The sequence below is a fragment of the Pungitius pungitius genome, chromosome 9, assembly GCF_949316345.1.
Source record: "Pungitius pungitius chromosome 9, fPunPun2.1, whole genome shotgun sequence".
In the NCBI taxonomy this organism is placed as follows: domain Eukaryota; kingdom Metazoa; phylum Chordata; class Actinopteri; order Perciformes; family Gasterosteidae; genus Pungitius; species Pungitius pungitius.
This window is the reverse complement of record NC_084908.1, coordinates 12,702,486-12,720,959: the sequence shown is the minus strand read 5'-3', so window position 1 is coordinate 12,720,959 and position 18,474 is coordinate 12,702,486. Positions and strand designations below refer to the sequence as shown.

Genomic DNA, 18,474 nt, shown 5'->3' with positions numbered 1-18,474 from the left:
TAAACATGTAAAGCGAAGACGCAGACTGTGCATATTTCCCACTGAATATAAGCAGATGAATGCAGAAACGAAACAAAAACGGAACAGAAACCTCGGGAAAAAAACGGAAACAAGAGTTGCTGCATGTATTGATGTCCGTCCTCCAAATAGCACTCAGCCCAAACAAACATTGGTCAATATAGCTTTTATTTCAGCAAATCATACATACACTGTAAAAAATGCATCTGTATCATAACCGTAAAACATGACAGAGCTGTGATGACAGTGTGTGATTGGTTGAGGGTGGCTACAGTGTCTGAGGTCATCAAAATGATTTGCATGTCATCACACTCATGAAACAGTACACTTTGAGACTAAAAACCATTTCCATTTCTTGAAGTGAGTGAATTCCAAGTTAAAAGCAATGAAGGGAGCAAATTATTGAACAGTTAGATGGCACTTTTCAGGTCTTAACACGGAATTTCAACGACTGGTTTTAGTCAAAATGAAGCCTGAAGACAGATTATGGATTGAACATGAACATAGGAGCTAATCTAATTAACCTATCGACTTGTAAAGTATGCACAAATCTGGGATCAGTTTCAGTTCTCAGCCCTGACAGATATACACTTTAAGTATTTAGAGCAGATCGGGTACAAATCAAGCTTTTAAAACAAAGTAAGAGCAAAACACTGTAAGATAATCATCTCTCTTTTCATATAAAGCTCTCCAAACCAAAGCTTCCTCTAGCCAGTGTGCTAATGTAAAAAACGTTTTTTTTTAATCCAGCAGAATCTAAGTGTTCTTTACTCCTCGGCTGCTAATTGTATCTGTGCTTTCCTACATTCTAGCTATCCTATGGGTCAAATCAAAAGATCTGAAATATGGCCTATGTCACACTATTGCAAGAGAGACCCAAAACACAAGCCCTATCCAAACCCAAACAGCATCGGGGAGGGACGGTGAAGTCCAGCGGGCTTCTGTCAGTCCATTAAGCATGCTTCTCCCAATGTCCCCGCCATCTGTCCCCATCGGTGAAAGGCACACCTTACCCTTTGTCCCCAGCCAGACGTTTGGTCTGCAGGGCGCTACGGTTTTAATACCTTGAAAGAGAGTTGTTCCGTTAAACAGTGGGCTCAGATAACGTAACATTTAAAACATAAACTGCTCTTCGGAGCTGCATCGAGGTTCCGTTTAAGCCCACTGACGTATTAAAGAGTAAACGATTTTTTTTTCTTTCCTCACACAGCCTTGTGTCTCAAGCAGTTTATTTAACTATGCAAGTGTAGTTTCATCTGTACACGCTTTAAGTTTTTTTCTTTCTTTCTCCTCCCTCAAGCTGCATTATGTTCTGAGTTTAGCCTCTGGTTCTACAGTCTGAAACAACATCACGCGGTATTAGACATGCTACGACAAATCTGCTTCATCATCTGTCTTCATCCAACAAATGGATTAGAAAAATAGATAACAATAACGTTTTCCCTCCCTATCACCACCGGCCAAGCAGTAATTGGTCTTTCCTGGTTGCTGAGTCTTTGAAATGATTTGACTTGATTTGTGTCTCTGTGAAAACAGCTAGCATGTCGGTTCTGATTGTTATCCAACTCGCACTGCGTTTCTTTTCTTTTTTTTTTGCCTTAATTCTCCTAATGAAGCATGTCTAACTCTTATCTTGTTTTTCCACACGGTTACAGTCACGATTACAAATCAAGATCAAAAGAAACCTAAACAGTGCAATATTCTCTTATCTACATCATCGACATCCCACCTATACACAGGAACATTTGATAAAGGAGTAAAAGGACAGCAGGGGATGCGAGGAAGAGGAGGAGGTGGAAGAGGAGGATGATGGAACGAAGTAGGGGGAAATCTCTTTAACATTGCGCCTCAGGCATCAACAGACTTAGGCATCAGAGTGCTGCACAAGGACAGAACACACTATAAGACATGGACTGTCCAAAGAAGGGAGAGGTCTTTGCACAGATGACCGAATCCAAAGCACAGGATCGGTTTGTGGATACACCTGGTCGCGTTGTCTGGTTGGCTGACACACAAGTGTCATGAACCAATCATATTTTATACTTGCAGAGGAAGAGAAATCATAAACGTTTGCCAGGAATAGAATTTTTTTTTTTTTTTTGGACTTATGAACAAACAATACACAGTAGTCCGTAGGCTGTTAGTACGATTATCTGCCTGGGGAGTCACCTAGAAACGTGCAGTTTGACCAAACAAACAGTTTTCTCTTTTTTTTTTTTTTTTTTTCTTTTCTATTTTAAAATTACGACAGATACTCGTCGTTGTCGTCGTCGTCGTCCTCATCTTCATCGTCCTCGTCGTCCATCCCGGCCTGGTCGTTGAGAACAAAGGAATCTTCGTCGTCTTCGGTGAAAAGCGAGTCTCCGCTGCCAAGGTCGCCAGAGGACTCCAGAATCACGCCTGGGGAAATGTGCAAAAGCTCAGAATTAAAGGAGTTGTTTTGGGGGAAATGAGTAGTAGATATGTATGCACGGTCAATAATGGCCAGTAGTTTTAGCTCAACATAAAGCCATCGAGGACAAGGACAAGGCTCCAGGAAGTGACCCAGCCTAGAAGTGCATGAACCCAATTTAAAAATAAATTAGGAGAAAAGAAGAAATTGTCCGTTAGGGAGCTTTAGAGGTGTCGGCAGGTGGATTTGGTAACCTTTGCAGAGAGCCAGGCTTCCTGTTTCCACTGCTTTTGCTTCCAAATGAACAGACAGATATGAGAGTGGTAATCTTCAGTCATCGTGTAACTGTTGACAAGCAAGCGAACATCTCTAAAACCTAAATCTATTCCTCTGACAGTTTCATGTTACAAATACATTGTGGTCGCTGACATATTTCATGCAATACAAAAAAGGGAAAATAGGTATTTAACGCACATCAATTCATTATGTCCTACTTGATGCATCAACCGCAAATAACACTGCATCGCTTTGTTGTCTGATACATGACACACTATTTGCCTACCGCAGTTTGCAGGGCCATGTGTGCGAGAGCTGGCGTCCTCGTTGCCATAGCGATCTACACACCAACACTGGCCGCTGCTGCTGTGGCACTGGTGGGACCTGTAGTAACCTTCCTCATCACAGGATGGCAGGTACTGACCTACAAGCCCGAAACACACAGAAAACACACAGTGAATCCTAGTAACACACTGTTTTGTGTCTTTCTTTGAGTTTGTGTGTGTGTGTGTGCAAGTGTGTGTGTGCAAGTGTCTCACCAAGCAGTTTCTTCCCCGCTTGCTTTTTGTTGATACTGGACAGCTCTTCTTTACATGGGGAATCTGAAAGGGAGAGACATAGGAGGCTGGTAGCAAACCACACAAGTCTGCTTTCCCTTTGGATGCATCTGTTTGAGGAAACTTGAATTCCTTTGTGTCATTTTCTGTGGTTTTTATTCAGCTGTGCAACGTGCCAGAGTGACGGCTAAGCTTTGGAAGGAACAACAAAGTATGAAGAGTCAATGTTACATTTTAAAACCAATGCATGTTGATAGTAGTGCCTCATTGCTTGGACAAACATTGTGAGTTTTTGGACTCTTATAAGTTTCTTATTACATACAGAAAACTGTGAAAAGGTTGTTACGAAATTAGAGCTTGCTTCCAATGGGTTACATCACAAGGTACAGAGAGTCAAGAGTGGTAAACATGCAGGCGTGAATGGATTTTAGTTGTCTCAAGGTGAGTGCGTGGAGATACCGTACCTGTGTACCTCTGGAAGCACGTGCACCACTCGGAGCTGGTGATGACTTTGTCCGCGTGTGTGTCACAGGATCTGAAGAAGGCGTCAGAGCACGGCTCGTTCCTGTCCAGGTAGAGGCTCTTGATCTCCGATTGGTCCAGCTGGACGTCAAAGTTGGTGTCCAGTCGGGGGAACATCCAGCCCACAGGGTCCTTACAAATAGGCGACGCTCCAACCTCGAACTCTGAAAAGAGAAAAGGTATTAAAAATGAGAGAAATGCAGCTACTTATCCAGAGCAGCTAAGAATACAGAAAGTATAAATCCTTTACTGAATACATGAAGGGGAAATTTAGTGTACACACAAATCTATGAATTATCCCCTCTATGATGTATTTTCTGGAATATCTGCTTCGTTTATGTATCATTACTCACTGTTCTTCTCTGTCCTCTGGGTCTTGACTCTCTTGTGTTTGCCATTCTCATGCAGCACCTTAAACCAGTCCCTCAGACGATTCACCACCTCCTTCAGGTCCGACTCACTGCACACTGAGGAGCGACAACAACACGGGTGATTAATGGTGACACAGTGACGCTTTATTGTTCCCCCGCCCCACCCAGTCTCTTGTGTGAGTGAGAAGTCCCTGCAACAGGGATTCAGTGTCACTTCATCAGGGAAGAAGGGTTTAGCTCGTCAAGAAGGGGCCGTAAAAGGGCTTTGAATGCCACGGAAGACTTTTTTTCTTTTTTTTTTTAATTGAGGACAATTTACTGTCTTTCCCGGAAAAGTCTCCCAGGCCTTCAGCGCGCAGTCATGTGTGCAGAACGGCGTACCTTTCTTCTCTTCTGCAGAGCTCTGCTCGGGCTGGGAGGGGCAAGGACACATGCCAGAACACTTCACAGCAATCTTCTTTCCTGTGATGCACGCCTGGTAGTCCAACTTACACTGAGCGGGGAGCGACAGATGGGACGAGACGGGAGAGGAAGCGAGATCAGGATGTGGGTCTCATCGGGAGGAAATGAAAAAAAAGGTCTTTTTGCTCACATGGCCGTTATGTGATGGCCGGGGGTTGTGGTTACCTTGGTGGAGTAGGAGTGGCCGTCCGTTCCACAAACAGGAGAGGGGTGAACCACAGGGCAGGGTTTGCACTTTGACCCTGGACTCTGGTACAAACTGGCATCTTTCAAACTAGAGAGGACATTCAAAACACTCAAGTTACAACCGACTGACTGCGTTATTTCAAGGGCCGCACCTTCGTTTTCCCCGCCTTATCCAAAATAGTGTTTTCTAAGCATTTCACATTTGTGGTGTATTTCCTTATCCCTACATCAATTTCCAAAATGAGAAAGGGATTTGGGATTTGTGTGTGATTATTTTCTTATTTGCAGCCACAGTGCAGTGGTAATTGTGTTTCTGATAAGAATGGGAAAGGAGGTCAGTATGGCGTTACTGTCCTCTGTCCAGTCTGCAGTCTCCCAGACGGACACACACACACGTACACACACGTACACACACGTACACACACGTACAAAGCCCATTGATATCACTTGGCAGGACTTTGTGTCCGTTGTAAGGCGGTGCCAGTGCTCGGGTAATTGGACTAAGCAGCAATGCCACACGAGAGCCGAGCAACCAGTGCGAAAGCTAGAAAAGCCGCCACCTCTCGGGTGTTGTAGCTTATCCTGCTGTGTGAATAATACATTTAAAAAAAACGAGGGAGGAGAAAAGAGATGGGAAGTAATAAAGAGATTTGATTTGCTCATGTTTCATCACCGGCACGTCTGAATGTCAATTTAAAAGGCCGCTCTGAGACTGCGGGACTGTTTAAAGGAGTGTTTGTGTGCGTTCTTACCTAACTCTCCTCTGGCTGACACAAGTGGCGGTCTTGTAATCCTCGGACACACACACCTTGTGGCGACTGCACTTAATCTTAAGACAGGGGTCTTTGGCTGGATCAAGTCCTAGAAAACATAAAGCAGAGCTATGGAAGGAGAATTGTCTTCATGTGTGTGTATTATCTGTGTCCGCAACCGTAGACTCTCCATTGAAAAAGACCAATAAGCTCTTGAGCATGAACACAAATGGTCCAACATTACATTCGCCGGAAATAGATCAATGCTTCTTAGCTAAACCGTGTACTTGTTTTTAATTTCTACTTCCATGCTGTGAGGATAGGTTTTAAAAGATCTCCATGTGTGTGTGTGTGTGTGTGTGTGTGTGTGTGTGGACAATTCTAACCTCTTCACATACTGGCAATGTCTCTCTCCCGCTGAACCGAAAGCCATAATACCATTAAGTATCCTTACGACTAAAAACAGATGGAACTGTTAATTGGCTACTTCTGACCTCACAGTCTGCAGCGAGCGTCCGTCTGGTATCTGGTATCAGATCCCACGATAAAGAGCCATATCTGGCTTTGAGAGCTGACTCTAGAGCTGAGGGCGCTATCTTTGCTTTAGGGGCCTTAATTGTGCAAATATGGCGCAGGAACGAAGGTGCTCTGCTGATCTCAGAACAGTCCCCTGTGACCGACCTTCTGCTCTAAAGAACCTTACTGTAATCCCTGCGCAGCTTTAGAAGATTATCCTGCCACCGTCCTCCAACGCGGCATCTAATGCTTTTGTTTCCTCAACATGTTGTTGTGTGTGTGTGTGTGTGTGTGTGTGTCTTTGGGGATACACTGATAAGTGAGAGTGAGGGTGTTCATGTCCTGATGTGCCCGGGTGTATGAGCATGATCATCAGTAACTCATTGGGAAATGACTGAATGACATTGTTCCTTCTTTACTGTGAATCCATAAATAAACACTTTTTTTTTTTTTCTTCTTGCGAGCAACAAATTGACGTTTTGGAGGAAAGAGCGTGATACGATCTCGATAATAACTTTCACCAAGGCATTCATTTTCATGTAACACATCTGGGCGACCTTGAATAAATGTATTTCATTAGTTTTCTGATATGCCATATTGTCTTCCTATAATTGCCTGCCAAATCATGGAAGCATGACCTATGAGTATAAACTGCCATTAACTCTTGAGCAAACGCTGCCGTGCACATACTGACTCCGAGCCACCTTTGAAGGGTGGCGGTACAGTAGCATCATTAATCGAAGCAGCTATAACTTAATGAAAATAAATGGGACTTTTTAATCAAAAAATAAAACCTGATTTAAAGTTATTTTTAGTTGTGGAGGAGGTGTCAGGGATTTTTGTCTCCAACACGCACCTTGATCGAAGGGCTTGGATGGAGTCCATGTTCCGGGCTCCTGGAAAAAGTGTAAAAAAATAAACAAGACAATACAATTATAGTTCAAATGACATCTGGGAAGACTTATACATGAAAAATACAAGACTTTTAAGCCGTCATACAAACCTCCACTTCCTTTAAGAGAAAGCATTACAGAGAGAAAGAGAGAGAGAGAGAGAACAATGAATTCATTTGGATTTAGTTGCATGATGAAATAAATTGATGAGAATCGAGGAAAACACACACTGTCGTCTGAAAACACGGAGCAGGCATGTACTGAGCCGAGATAATGTTGATGTGTTGGCAGCAGCTGCATGCATGAAAAAGGGACCCGAGAGTGTTTGTGCGTGCACGTACTGCTTAAAAATACCGTAACATCTTCTCACTGTGTTTTGTTTCGTGTGCCATATGGGGAACCACCTATAGAGAGAGGATGTCACACCAAGCAGGCTGAGCAGCTTAGAGACGAGAAAGAAATAGAAATGTCGAAGGGCTTTCGTTTAAGTGGCGACAATTCGATTTGAACGGCCTTTAAAGAAAATAACAAATAAGGTTCAGTGAAGGCACGAGGCTTTCAGTTCATTGAAAAGGGGCCATTTTAATGAAGATAAGTCAACACAATAGTTTTCAGAGCAGAAAAAATTCAATGACTTAGATAACTTTAAGCTTTGACAAACTGTCATTACAGAGTGAAGTTCACATATACGGTTGTTTGATTTAAGGCTGAAATGTGACCACTATGGAGAAATATCAACTCTACTAGGTATAACGTGATATTTAAGTAGTTAAATGGAATACTTAAAGAGCACGAAAAGAAACCCACGCAATGTAAAAAATGCTTTACTCTTTTTCAAAATGGAAAATACACATGAATTGTTTTTGAAAACCTTTTCTCTACAAGATGAAATGACTCAAACGCAGTCCTGCGGATGTGTTTCAGCAGTCTGAATAAGGCCTGAGTGGAGGTGAGTGACTTGCCTGATTTTAATAGAAGGACAAGTAGCAGACACACCCAGGGGTGCTAGCTTTTGACGCAAATGGAAAGGAGCTTAAGAAATAGTGAGCTGTGTGCCGCTTGACACAGTCAGTGTTCAGTCAGCTCATTACTCTCTGTTCCTTCTCTGCGGCATCCTTTCAACCCAGACACAGCGTTTCCTGATTACCTGATCCGCACGCACGTGTGTGAGTTTTTGTGTGTGTGCGTGTGTGACTCATTCAGGTCTGAATGCCAGATCAAATAGAAACAAAGAGGAAAAGGGAAAAGAGTTATCAGCGTAAATCCCACAATGTGGCCAACTGCAACATTCACACGTTTCATTTTGTACGAATCTCCTCCAGTGTGTTTAGAATAAATTGATTTTCCAACCTGTCGCCTAACAAGCAGTGAGTGGAAGAGGTCTCCCTAAAGCTCATTTTCCACATTTTGGACTTATGATACAATTAAAAAAAATAAAAATAAAAATATTGCAGCTAAATGCTTTAGAAAATGCACAAAAGCCAAATCCAAACTTATTGCATAGACTATTGTGAGGTATGCCCATCCAAAATCTACTGTGGCAGCTGCTGTGGTGGAGCAGAACCAAGATCATGGTGCCAATATTTATACAGTAGTATAATAAGTGATTGAAGGAGTTTGTGTGGGTTAAAGGACGAGTTGTGAGGTGCCACTTATAAATGTTTGGTTTTAGGCTGTGTAAAGTGTTTTCCCCGTATTTCCTGGCTTGACACGTTACGATGTGGCCGAGTAGATTGACTTCCTGTACATCATTGCAGTTTTGCTGAACATTTTGTTCCAGGAAGCTTAAGTACGTTTGCCCCTCACACCTAAGTGCCACGCTTGTTTGTGAGATGCTGCTCTACTGATGTTTCCTGTATCATCAAAAGCGGAACGCGGAAACAAGCTTTTTTTCCAGCCAGCAATTAGCAACTGTTGTTTAACCCAAATTTAATTAATTCGACTTCCTTTTAGCGTGCAGTTGAATTCTGTCTGCGTGTGTAGTTCAATCCAAATCTTTTCGACCACAAGAACAGAGTTATTTTATAACAGCAGGAAATGACCCGTCAGCAGGTCTCCCCCTGGAATCACTTCCTTGTGCTGCAGGAGAACAGGGTCAACTCTTGCTCTTTCCCAGCTCTTTCTAATTCTACCCACTTGTCTTTCCTTACTTCCTTGTCCTCTATGTGCATCTTCACCACCGACTCTTCGTTCCTCATTCACTTCATCTTTCGCTTCTAAAAAGGCCAGTGTTAACGTTAAGAGAGAATTCAATAGTGGTTACTGTGAGTGTTTCTTACATGTTGAATTGAGTACATGAGCCTGCTTGAACATCACAATATGAAGAAACCCGACATGATGAAAGGTTAGCAGCCATGAAGCCAAATAGAGAGGTGCTTTTGCTTCTGTCTCCCTCCAGCACTGCAGACCATTGAGCACTGAATAATGAGAACATTGCATTATGGGGGCCAAGCCCTCTAGACCAGTCAAGACAACAAAAGTGCTTGCGGTCGGACTCCTTAATGGAATCAACAGAAGCATGTGAGGACACACAGGCGTAAATGCACAACGAGACGCACACCCACATGCACGTCCACGTGCACGCATCAGCAAATGAACTTATCACCGCAACGTTGACTGTAGTGCCAGAATCTGTCAGCACTGCAAAGCATCAAATAACTGGATGAATGCCCTCACCGTGCAACCAACCAACCAACCACCCACTTCCAAAAAACACAGAACTCCCCAAATTCAACAATAGAACTAATGGCCTCCTGAGTAAGACTAAAAATAGCAACTTTTCAGTTTATCTCTATCTCTTTCCACCTCTTTTTCTCTCTCGCCCTCGCAGTTACAACAGTCTCTCTCTCTCGCTCTCTCTCTCTCTCTCTCTCGCTCCGGATGGGCACAAACACACACATACACACAAGTGAGATTATTTTGTTGGCTAACATCCTAATTAGCTCGAGTGCATTCCAATTTTATTATAGCAAACAAGTCTATAGATAACATGTTGCCTCTGACAACCACTTTTCTCACCTTTACTTGAGATTTTCACACGCCACTGGCTCTAATTGTGCCCTGTTGACTTCCTGACCCTCCCTGGCTCATTGCAGGCTAACGTTAACATCCAACAGGAGGAATATGAGCGAGTCTCATTGCACTGGCTCTGCTTGTCTTGCTGAAGCCTGTCGCGTGCACGGACAGACACGCACACGAATACTCACTGAGGTGCTTTGAAGTGGAAAAGGCCTGAAGCTCTGTACCTTCCCTATCATTCACCCTCCACAGCACACACAACAGAGAGAGAGAGGGAGGGATAGTAGAGGGTGAAAAGGTGTAGTCTGCTCTAACGAGGCAGGCCAAAACAATTTACTCCTACACTGCACAATTAAGAGCAACACACTCTTTATCACACACTCTTCGTTGTGTATTACTTTACTTTGTTGAATGCATCTTCCTTCCCTAGCATACGCGTGCTCTCTCTGTGGAAGAGCTGCTGCGTAAGCCAGGGCCCAGAAAGGGGAACAGAATGTCTGAAGAACTTCAGATGGCACCAGTGCAGCAAAGAGAGCCCCGGGCCTCATGCAGACATCTTAACAGGACGCACAGTGCATCAGTGGAGAAGAGCCTATCTAGAGCAGGACACCCACTTATGGCTCTTGCTGAAAGATGAAAGCAAAAGTGTGAAGTACATGTAAACTCAGTAAAGCCAAGTTTAGCAGAGAGCACCAGTACATGAGATGTACAGCTGGACCAATGAGTTTATGTAATATTATTACTAACATCTTTGAGTGATATCAAGTAAAGAGTTTGATCCCAAGCTAAAACACACAAACGACCGTGATCATGATCAGTCACATTATAAATCAGGATTTGGTTGCCCCGGTGTTTTGAAAGATTCTTTTTTATTTCTGTTTATTTAGCCTTCTAACTAGCAATTGCTTGATTGTGTCACACTATTAGAATGGAAGGAATAACCCAACGAAAGGGGACAGTAGTAATACACATGCTGCTATTTGTAGGAAACATTTGTAGCTCTGTCAAATCAAAAGCTTTATCAGTGTAAACAGGAATTTCATGTGGACAAATTCCTGGTTGAGACATGACTTCCAAAAAGACAAGGAAAGGGTGCGACGCGGTGTAAGACGACACCAGGAGTTCTCGACAAAAGAGGCGTAAATATGCTTCTAAGACAAACCAAGTTTGTTCAGTAATAAAATCTTCACCGATGAACGCCACACAATCTGTGTTTAGGCTCTAAACAAACTACGCCATGTTGTTCTATTAGCCCCTTGTCAGCAGCCCACCTTTCGGACATTTTTACTCTTAAATGCTTCAAATTGACAAGTAAGATTTTCTCCAGTTGGCGTCAACCACAAACCATATTACAGGCATCTTAAAAACAAACCCATAAAAAAAAAAACCATTTACTTGCAGATGAGGGGGGAACAGAAATGCAAATGTTCTGACTGTGAGTTCCTTGTTCTGACGGTCATTCCTGCATTACTCTGTGGGGGGATGACTTTGTTAAGGCATACATGAATAAATATGTTCCAGGGTTGGTTGTATTCATACAATTCAAAGGGAGAAGATAATATGCCAAAGCGTATTGGCATAAATCTAGCATGGATAAACATAAGATCTAAATAGCTTCCACGGTGGAACTAAGTTCTGTGGTGCGACCTGTGCCAGTTTTGTGATGCGTAAATAAAAAACTATGCTATGTTTGTACTTACAAAAGGAAACCGCAAACAGTTCCAGTTATAAAGAAGTTACTTTCTATATGTACCATCAAGGACAATTAAAATGAAACAGTCGGCCTGTAACTGTACAGAATGTATGACCCGTGTACGATTGGAAACGTAATAGCGAGAAGTGTAATTAGTATCAAACAAACAAAGAACAGATAAATGAGCTTTCCAAGACGTATTGTCACTGTTTCCAAAATGTTTGCATCCTTGTTGCTAAAGTCCTGTGTGCAAGAATGCAAAATCACGCAGTGACACACTGAGCATCTGGGACATGTCAATCCACAGGAAATGACAGGCTTGCACATATACACAGAGCGCACAATGCTTTGTGCACCACCTCTAACTCTGATGCCAAAAGCCTCAAGGTTAAAACGCAACTGTTAATGCACGGAGAGCTTTCAGTCCACCGCCATACACTTCACTCTTTCATCTTTGCCTTCTCATTACCTCGTCCCTCCCTCTCAGGTATCCTTCTATCTATTCGTCTGGCTTCTTCGTTCTATTTGGAATAGGTACGGTCAATTATCCTCACGCTGCCACTAGGGGTATTTATAGACATTTGTTTGAATTACCACAATCACCAAGCTCTCTCTCTCTGTCTCTCTCTAAATTCGGTCTCCAAGAGTTCCAATTATCTTACATAGCAGAACACATGGCCAATCTCATTTCCTCTTTAGCATTCGGTCCTGACACCTTATTTGCATAATCCAAATCCTGCCCAATAGAAGGACTCGCGGTTAGTCACATGGGACCACCTTAGCCGCTGGGTTCACTCTCTTACAATAAGAGAAGGTCAAATGGAAGAGAGAAAAAGCCTGTAACAAGGTACATATACAACAAGTCTGAAGGATACAGTGCCTGCCCTAATCTTAGGATATTAAAGTAACACTACTCTTGCTTGGTTTTATCCATTTGCCAAGGAATACGCCAAGGGCTCTAATTCAGGAAAAACATCATGCATGCATTTGTGCAACATGGTGAAGCTAGTGTGCATGAAAAGTGTATTTTCTTTGCTGCATCATGCACATCTTGCTCCTGAGCAAAACATTTTGCTTCTAATGTATGCGTGTGGTGCATCTTATGTGCACAAGTCTTTCAATTTGTTTGTGTGTGTGTCTGTGTGTGTGTTTTTGTGTGCTTGAATGAGTGAGTGAGTGAGTGCAATGGCGAGCATGTACATGTCTTGCTAATTGTATTACTTGAATCTGTAGTCAGGGGCAAAAGATTGTTCAACTGTATATTATGCGGAATGACTTCAGCATTCCTTTTATATTGAATTTAATTCATTTTAGTTGTCTAAAATATTGCATCTATAGAGATGCAGCGATTTCCACTGTGTTTTCTCTGTTTACAGCTAAAAACACAACTTAATATGAATGATAGATGTATGCAAAGAAAGCAAGTGTCTTCAAATACACTGGCAAGAGTGATGTCTCATAAATCTAAGTATGTTGTATGTGCCAATGGAATATGGGGCGCCGTTTGTAAAACGTTATACGTTCTAAATCCTGCACAGTTTTCGTACATTTAGCGTTAATATAAATGTAAATATGAAATATAAATATAAATGTTAATTGTTATATATACATGTTAAATGTAAATCTAAATGTTAAATGTAAATGTTAAATGTAAATGTAAATGTTTAATCTAAAGTTTAAATGTCAGACATGACGACTGACAATTACAATACTTCCGGTAATTCATGCAGCTGGCATGATGCAAGTCCGTATGAATTAGCTCTTGTCATAGAACCTGGGATTCAACATTTAGATTTAACATTTACATTTAATATTTATTATTTAACAATTTTGTGTTACTGCCAAATATTGTACTTGGAAAAGTTGTTGCATGTATTTACACGATTTTGTGTCTAATGATTGAAAAAGTGACATGTGAATATTGTCCTGTTTTTTTTATTCATATGATAATGCTAAATGTATGAAAACTGGGCAGGATTTTAGAACGTGCAACCTTTTACAAACGACGCCTCATAATGGAAAGCATAAATACAGTAACTAGTTGTAGCAACCTGGCCAAAGTAGGTCTCATCACATTGAATGTCTGCGGCTTCACTCTGAAATATTTCACTGCCCAAGGACAGGCATTGATTGTTATTTTTTCCTTACTGATGTTTTCTATTGATAAAAACAACACTTGCTTCCAGTAAAATATATGGCATGATCCAATCGAAATTGGAACCTGTATTAAATTGCCATTTTACTTCACTTCAATAGTCTTGTGCATTATAGAAAAATAAATTAGATGAAAAAATACAAAATAACTAAGAACAAATCATGCTCCATGAACAACAGTGATTGTGCGTTTGAAGTTGGATCTACTAAATGAACCGCTGTGTTACTAACACGTCATGTATCAAGGCCAGGTGTCACCCGGCAGCACGCGTTGTTTTCTGGGGTCCTTGGAGGGGTCCCTGGCTGGTTCACCAAGTGTCTATTACTCTCAAACAAAAAGCACATCCAGGCCTCACTGCGGACCCCCCTCCTCCCGTCCCTCCCTCCCCTCCCTCCCCCTTTCCCAGAAACCTGCCCATAATTAGGCCCCGTTTCTGGGACTCAGTGGGTCCCCTCGGACAGATGGGCTATATGTGCATGTGTGTTTCTCACGGGCCTCGGCTGGTCTCTGCTATGGCGAAAACGCACACACGCGAGGACCGTGTGCGTGTACCGCCAGTGGATCTACTGTCGCGGGTGACGGACGTGGGTTCAGACACAACGAGAACACGGGGAGCGCATGATCACAAGCCACGGAGCTATAGGCAGAAGAGGTGTGGGGGGGGGGAGGGCGAGATTACGAGAAGCGATGGCGTTAATAATATAATCCAGACTTACGTCTCTGAATTGATCCCATCTCCCGGCGAGCCACTTATCATCCAAAAAATTGCCGCTGTCGGAGCGGGCGGAGACGTGTCCGAAGGAGACGGCGCACAGACACAGCGCGGCGACGCACAGCATCTGCGGACACACAACAACAACAGCGGCAGCAGCGCGGTGAGAGGACATCGGAATCACGCCGGAGGAGACACCGCGATCTGGATCGGCATCATCACATCCGCGATGAACGTCCACACCAGACACGGCGATGCGGCGCGTTTGTCTCTCCTACCTTGTCGCATCAGCTGCTATCCAGACTCTGTGTGCTCGCTACCGTTTTGTGTCACTAGTAATAACAGCTCCCTCTCTCCCCCTCCCTCTCTCTCTCTCTCTCTCTCTCTCTCTCTCTCTCTCTCTCTCTCTCTCTCTCTCTCTCTCTCTCTCTCTCTCTCTCTGCCTCTCAGTGCGGAGGAAATAGTCATGATGGCTCTCTGTGGGCTGTTATCAGGCCGCCGCCAAAGTGCCTTCCTCTGAAAATACCTCTTGTTATGCCATGGTAAACTATCAAATTGGTTCGTATCAGGGCGAAAATATAGAAGGCGGAATTACGGTAAACCAAAACCACAACAAACAATAACAGCAATAAAGACAGATTACTAACTAACACTGTCAATGTGTTTCGTTGACTCGTATCCATGTTTCTGCTTGTTTATTCAGGGGTGACTTGTCACATTCCTTGTCACATTCCTGCAAGAAGTTAGGCCAGAAATTGAATTGATGCCACACGATGAAAATGTGGTGGAAAAGTGGAACCACCCTCTCTCAGTGCACTATAGTCCCCTTCGAGGACTTTGGAAAGCCCTCAAAACCTCCTCCCTCAGAGTGGGGCATGTGTGGCAGATGTTCAAATACGTGAAATATGATGACTGTATAACATATGATTCATACTGACCAAGATAAAGAGGACAGAGAAGTGAGCGATACGGGCATAAAAGAGCAAAGCGTAGCAAACGTGGGGAGCCAGTGGGAGAGCAATACTATCATTTTGAGGCTCTTCACAGAGACGCCTGATGGTCAGGTGGGTCAAGGCATTATTATGCACAGTTGCTGTGGAAACAACCTTGACCTCAGCTTCATATTTTTATCTCCGTAAGAGGCTGTTGTAAAAGTGCGTGTGGGCATGTGTAGAAGATGACAGGGTGCAGCTATTTGAAAGTCTAATCATATCTACGAAGCATGCATGACTGCTTCAGGGAGGCATCGTGGGGCGCGTTGCAGCGGAGGTGCTAAATGGTCACCTGCTTTCATGCGTACGCATGTACGGACGGGATCAAAGTTTTGTGTTCACTGCAACAGGAAGTTAGCGTCATCTAAACAGGAAACTGGTGGTGGAGATGCCATTGTGGTTGGAGGCGCCTCGTCTTTGAAGCCCGCTTTGCTCTCTTGGATCAACCCAAGGAGATCATCTAATCATGGGCTACCGCAGCTGTACTTTAGTGAAGATGGAGCTGTGCAGGACTGGTCAATGACACGTCCATTTTTGCTCGTACATTATGAAATTTGTGCAGATGGAAGCAGCAAATGAGGTGTTTTGTGTTTGTTTTGTGTTCGAGTGTATGTGTGTGTGTGTGTGTGCGTGAGAGAGAGAGTCTTCCAGCCCAGGGGTTCATACATTATTCAGTCACAGACATTAAAGATGTAGATGTGGTCAGAGACATATGAAGGAGAGCAGCACAGAGGGCGCACCTACACACACACACACACACACACACACACACACACCTACACACACACACCTACACACACACACACACACACATACACACACGCAGACTTCTCCTCTGGATTAGTGAAACATGGAGGAATGGGAGGAAAAATAAGACAATAAAGTGTGCGCTGATGTGTGTGTGTTGGGACGGTAGTCTAAAGGAGCTGAGATTTCACAGCCCAGTGACTCTGTTGCTGTGCACCTGATGACTGAGACGCTGGGGGGGGGGGGGGGGATGAGGGGCAAAGCGAGGTGAGTTGAGCAGGGTGGAAGAGCAAGAATTCGGATGCGTGATAAACACTGGACTTTACATTACAATAGAACATGTTCACTTGTATAATCAAACGTAGTTGGACACCCAAACATGGTACCATCATGTGATTCTTAAAATCCATCCGATTCTATGTAGCACTGTGACATGTTTTCTAGCAGGCTGCACAGATTTGGTGTCAGTCTGTATGTTGCTGGCAGTACAATGTTCCTTAATAGCAGCTAAGGGTTTGTTCACCTATGTGAACAGCAGCTTCTGCTTGGGCCTGTAGAATATGACTCTCTCTCTCTCTCTCTCTCTCTCTCTCTCTCTCTCTCGTTCTATGCAGCTAAATTTAATACATCTTAATGGTATGGCTGTCAATCAAACAGTATCGGGGCGATAAATTGCAACGTTAGAAATGATGGAGTTTCATAATGATAATGTCCCTCTCTCCCGCCTTCTCAGTCTGTTTCCATCATGATGTGAGAAGAAAGGTACTGAACCAGAGAGAGACTCAGGTGTGTCTAAATCTTTAATTGGATTTCTTGTAATCTCTGTTCTGTGAAATGAAACATTTGGTGTGCGTGAAGATCTTCGTATGTGTGGGGTTGTGTACACATGAATATAAAGGTGTATGCAAGTGAATTTGTTTGAACATGGCTGTACATGTGCAGTGGCTGTCTTGGAGCGAGAGCATGTGTGTGTGTGTGTGTGTGTGTGTGTGTGTGTGTGTGTGTGTGTGTGTGTGTTGGAGGATGCTGTGTGTTATCTCGGAGAGCAGACGTTTTGGAGCATAGCTGTGACTATGAGGTCAGTGTGAGTCCTGTGTTTTAGCCCCAGGATGAGGAGCTAATAGCAGAATAATGACAGAGAGGGAAACTGCAAGCTGCAGATAAGGCAGGGAGAAACAAAATGGCCATCGCTGAGAGGGCTGATTACAGAGCCAGCACGAGAGGAAAAGAAGCTAAACAGAGATAGAGTGAGAGGGAAATAAAGATGGAGAGGGGAGCGACAATGGCGGATAAGCGATGTGTGTATGAATGCACGATCTGACCCCTTGACTCCAGTAAGTTTTGAATCATTCCCAGTGGACCTTGAGATGGTGGCCCTGTCTTTTCTGTGACCCAGAAAGTACAAAAATCCTTCAAGTTCTGATAGAAAAATCCCCAAATAGAGAATATAGCTGACTTTCTGAAATGGCTTTCTTTAGCTGTTTAAATGCATCCAGCTCTTCTTTTCCATTTCATTGTGCATTCATCTATTACGCCATTTGTTTTCCCCACAATATGGAATGTGTCTATAGTTTGAAGTTTAAAGTCTGGGGACCGAACAGGATGTCTTTGATGCTCTGAGCTCGCAGTGCCACATGAAACATGTTAAGGACTGTGCATACTTTGAAGACTCTTTGTTCAGGGAATAGACGTGCATGCAATTGGGAAACGATTAAAAAGAGTGCTGCTGAGCATTTATGATTTTCATGCCATTGAGTGTTTTTCCTGAACTGATGTTACCATACTGCAGATTTCTTTGCTTCTGGTGTTTGCTCCCCCCCCAGTGGGCATTGACGTGAATTACACCAACCACCAAAGCCTTGTGACTGATGCACACTTCCTGTCAGGAGGCAGCTGGAGCAGGTTGCAGGGAGGACTCAAACGCAGGATTTCTCGAACAGAGTGCTCTTTAATCAGACACAAAACCAAAGAACGTGCACCACCGACGAGTGACAATAGACAATGACGCGACATGGGACAACAGGCACACGGGGCTTAAATACACAAGGGAGGTGCAGGTGATTGGACACAGGTGGAAACAATCAGGCAATCACAGGACAAGGCAGGAAGTGAAGTTACCCAGGGACACAAGAGACATGTAAACTACAAAATAAGACATGAAGCAGAGCCAAACCGTGACACTTTCACTGCGTTTACCACGAAAAACTGGCAT

General features: G+C 43.4%; 1 protein-coding gene across 1 annotated transcript; it reads right to left on the bottom strand.

Moving 5' to 3' along the window:
• Positions 1-169: 169 nt before the first annotated feature.
• Positions 170-14,940, bottom strand: spock3 (SPARC (osteonectin), cwcv and kazal like domains proteoglycan 3). Its single transcript, XM_037471356.2, has 11 exons — positions 14,802-14,940; positions 14,528-14,650; positions 6,909-6,948; positions 5,537-5,645; positions 4,764-4,872; positions 4,518-4,629; positions 4,119-4,232; positions 3,708-3,929; positions 3,226-3,288; positions 2,973-3,110; positions 170-2,418 (listed from the first exon to the last, which is right to left on the bottom strand). The coding sequence occupies exons 2-11, from the start codon at positions 14,648-14,650 to the stop codon at positions 2,261-2,263; spliced, it is 1,188 nt and encodes a 395-aa protein (XP_037327253.1). The 5' UTR covers positions 14,802-14,940; the 3' UTR covers positions 170-2,260.
• Positions 14,941-18,474: the final 3,534 nt, after the last annotated feature.